The sequence below is a fragment of the Cyprinus carpio genome, chromosome B3, assembly GCF_018340385.1.
Source record: "Cyprinus carpio isolate SPL01 chromosome B3, ASM1834038v1, whole genome shotgun sequence".
NCBI lineage: Eukaryota > Metazoa > Chordata > Actinopteri > Cypriniformes > Cyprinidae > Cyprinus > Cyprinus carpio.
In genome coordinates this window covers 30,459,401-30,462,679 of record NC_056599.1, presented here as the reverse complement: position 1 = coordinate 30,462,679, position 3,279 = coordinate 30,459,401, and the positions used below count along the sequence as shown (strand labels likewise).

General features: G+C 40.1%; 1 protein-coding gene across 1 annotated transcript; it reads left to right on the top strand.

Moving 5' to 3' along the window:
- Positions 1-245: 245 nt before the first annotated feature.
- Positions 246-2,014, top strand: hoxb13a (homeobox B13a). The gene is made up of 2 exons (XM_042720739.1): positions 246-982; positions 1,351-2,014. The coding sequence occupies exons 1-2, from the start codon at positions 319-321 to the stop codon at positions 1,596-1,598; spliced, it is 912 nt and encodes a 303-aa protein (XP_042576673.1). The 5' UTR covers positions 246-318; the 3' UTR covers positions 1,599-2,014.
- The last annotated feature ends 1,265 nt before the right edge of the window (positions 2,015-3,279 follow it).

Here is a 3,279-nt window from a genome sequence, read left to right as displayed (position 1 = left end):
ATAGCTCAGTGAAAAGGATGTGTATTAGTGTATTAATGCATAAATGCAATGCTACAATAAGGCAGTATTAGAAGACAACTTTTAGACATTTAACCCGGGCTTGACAAAAAAGAAAAAAGAAAAAGAAAAAAAAGATCTTTGACATTCTTCAGTCAAGGTTTATTTTATGCGTCACGTGGTACATCTGTTATCCAATGGAGGCACTGCAATGCAGATTGAAGTCCATTGCGTCAATGCAGCTGTACCAATGTAACTGAGTGTCCTGCTTCGGACTTAAGTCTTTGCAACATAATTTTCTGTCCGAATGGTGAGCGTGCTATGACCACCTCCCTGGTCCTGAATCCTCGCTGGGCGGACACGGTTATGTTTGTGTATGAAAACAACTTGGATGAGCTGAAGAACATGGAGGGTCTGGTTGGAAGCGGCAATTTTGCAGCCAACCAGTGCAGGAATCTGATGGCCCACTCTGCTTTGAGTGGCCACCCGTCTAGCCTCGTCCACGGCTCCAGCTATTCCACTGTGGACGTATCGACTTCAAGTTCTACAGAGTCAGGCAAGCAGTGCACACCTTGCCCAACGGTTCCTCAGGCCTCGTCCACCGGTCCCATCCCGTACGGCTACTTTGGCAACAGCTATTATCCTTGCAGAATGGGGCGGGGTTCCCTCAAGTCTTGCACGCAGCCGAGTGCACTCAGCTACACTGCAGAGAAATACATGGATACCCCGGTCACATCTGAAGAGTATCCTAGTAGGGCTAAAGAGTTCGCCTTTTACCACAGCTACCCCAGTCCCTACCAGTCCATGGCCAGTTATTTGGACGTGTCAGTGGTACAGACGCTTGGAACCGGAGAGCCGCGACACGACAGTCTCCTGCCTATGGATAGCTACCAACCCTGGGCTCTGGCTAACGGATGGGGTAGTCAGATGTATTGCTCCAAGGACCAGAGCCAGGCGGGCCATCTCTGGAAGTCTGCCTTAGCAGGTACGTTTTGAACCATTTTACTACTGAAATGGAAATGTGCAAAATAAAAATTCTTACGCGTTAAGGTATGATCTCTCAAATATCCAAGCAAAATGAAATTACTCTTCTGGTCAGATTTTATTTTTAGACACAGGTTTGAAATTTCAGAAACAAGAGCACCAATGTGCCTTCATTTTCTAAAGAACACAACTACAACACGTTTACGTAAAAGTATCAGTTTAACTAATCAAATATATAGCGTTTAAAACGAATTGGGCAATTAAATGGATAAACTGCGGAAATCTGCAAATGTAAAATTTGTTGAAATGTAGTTTAGTTAGAAAATGAATGAGCCCATTAATAATAAACCTTTTTGTTATTCGTTCCAGATGTTGTGGCCCACCAACATGACGGGGGCTCATTCCGTCGAGGTAGAAAGAAGCGGATACCGTACACAAAAGTACAACTCAAGGAACTGGAGAAAGAATATGCAGCCAACAAATTCATCACAAAGGACAAGAGGAGAAAGATTTCAGCGGTAACCAACTTGTCCGAGCGTCAAATCACTATTTGGTTTCAAAACAGGAGGGTTAAGGAAAAGAAATTCATTGCCAAAGTTAAGAACAGCGCGCCATAGTGCAGAGCTGAATCTTTGTTTTTCTCGGTGACTTGAAATTCAGAGAAGCAAAAAGTCGACTTTTCTTGGACTGGGACTGAATGTTTTCTTTTCCCAGCACATTTACACCAAACAAATAAATGGATGAACTCAAAAATGAATAATCGAAATGAAATGGAAAACCATGAAAGGACAATATAGCTTGTGAATTACGCACGTGCCTGCCTATATGTAACTGTGTTCGTTTGAAGTCTTTTTGTCCTCATTAGCTTGCATTTAATGTTAGGTATGTCAATGTTGTTGTTGTTATTGTTGTTGTTGTTGTATTAGTCTTATAGCTTATTACCCAATACCTGTCAGTACTTATATACTATGTTTATATCGCTTGTAAAACACAATAACATATATCACAAACCTTAATAAATGTGTTAATTCCATTCAGTGTTTTCTAGCAAAGTAAGTCGGTGTTTTTAATGTATCATTCTTATTGAGCGTTGTGTAATGACCATTTGTAGTCCTCTGTTGCAAAAAGTAATACTGTCATTGATGACAATGTAAAAGAAATCAACAAACTTTTTCTGCCATTATTATGAAATTGTTTCAAAGCAATTTACGGCACTTTGTAATTGATTTCTAAATAGGCAGCTGTTTGGAGGCTACTTTTGCGTAATTTCGAAAGATATGCATTAATTTATGGCAATGTAAAAAATAGTATTTATCTCTTGACATTTTACATCAGATTTGGTCATGATTCAGAAGAAATATCGTTTCCTTTATTGGAGAATTCGGGAAGTTAAGTCCTTTATTGTTTTACAATGTGCGGCGTTTGAGTAAGTAACTCAAAGCGCCCTATAATTTTAGTTAACATTTTAAATATTTGTTATGAAATTTTATAACAAAAAGTTGACAGTCGCTGTATGTATCCTAACAGTTTTCATACATATTCATAAAGGATGCACACTGGTTTTTAAACTTAACGATATGGGATTTCCTCCTCAAGGTTAGAGTATGAGCGGCGGTGTTTTGATGTTGGCAGAAAAGGAGGGGGCGCTCGACTACAGAAGATGTAGCCTACTAAATCAGCCCTTAACCTTGACCTTGAAAGTCACATGCTTAAAGATAAGAAATAGCTTTTGTCTTTCCCGAAACTATGAATATTCAAGAATACCCTTTCAAACTGCAACATATTCCCACCTTCCACAGTTTGATTGGGGGCTCCTTACGTTTGAACGCAATTGTCTGTTAATTCCCTCACGCCAAATGAAACGCTAGTGATTTTATAATAAGTCTGCATACATTAGTGTATACTGAAATTATACTATGGGTGCCCTCGTATACCGCTATATAATAGGCTAACTCTTGAGCTCAGAAATGTAAAGTTACCTCTTTCCTCACCGTAGATTTATGTACGATGATCTCGTTTATAGTCTCCAGCAGGCCTAATTTACGTTTCTGCCCAAGTCCGAGCAGTTTAATTGTCAGACAGTGAACACAGCCGCAGTCTATTGCCTTTGCTACCTGCACTTAATGTCGGTCTAGATTAGTAAGGGTGTAAAAGGTCCGTCGTTACTCAGCGGCTTCACGTTGTCACCTTCGGCAAGCTCCAGTCCACTTTCAAGTTGTGTTATTCCTTATTTCTTTTTTCAGTATACATCCGCGGCTGTAAAGGGTCAGCATAGAAAGGTTTTATATTCTACTTGCA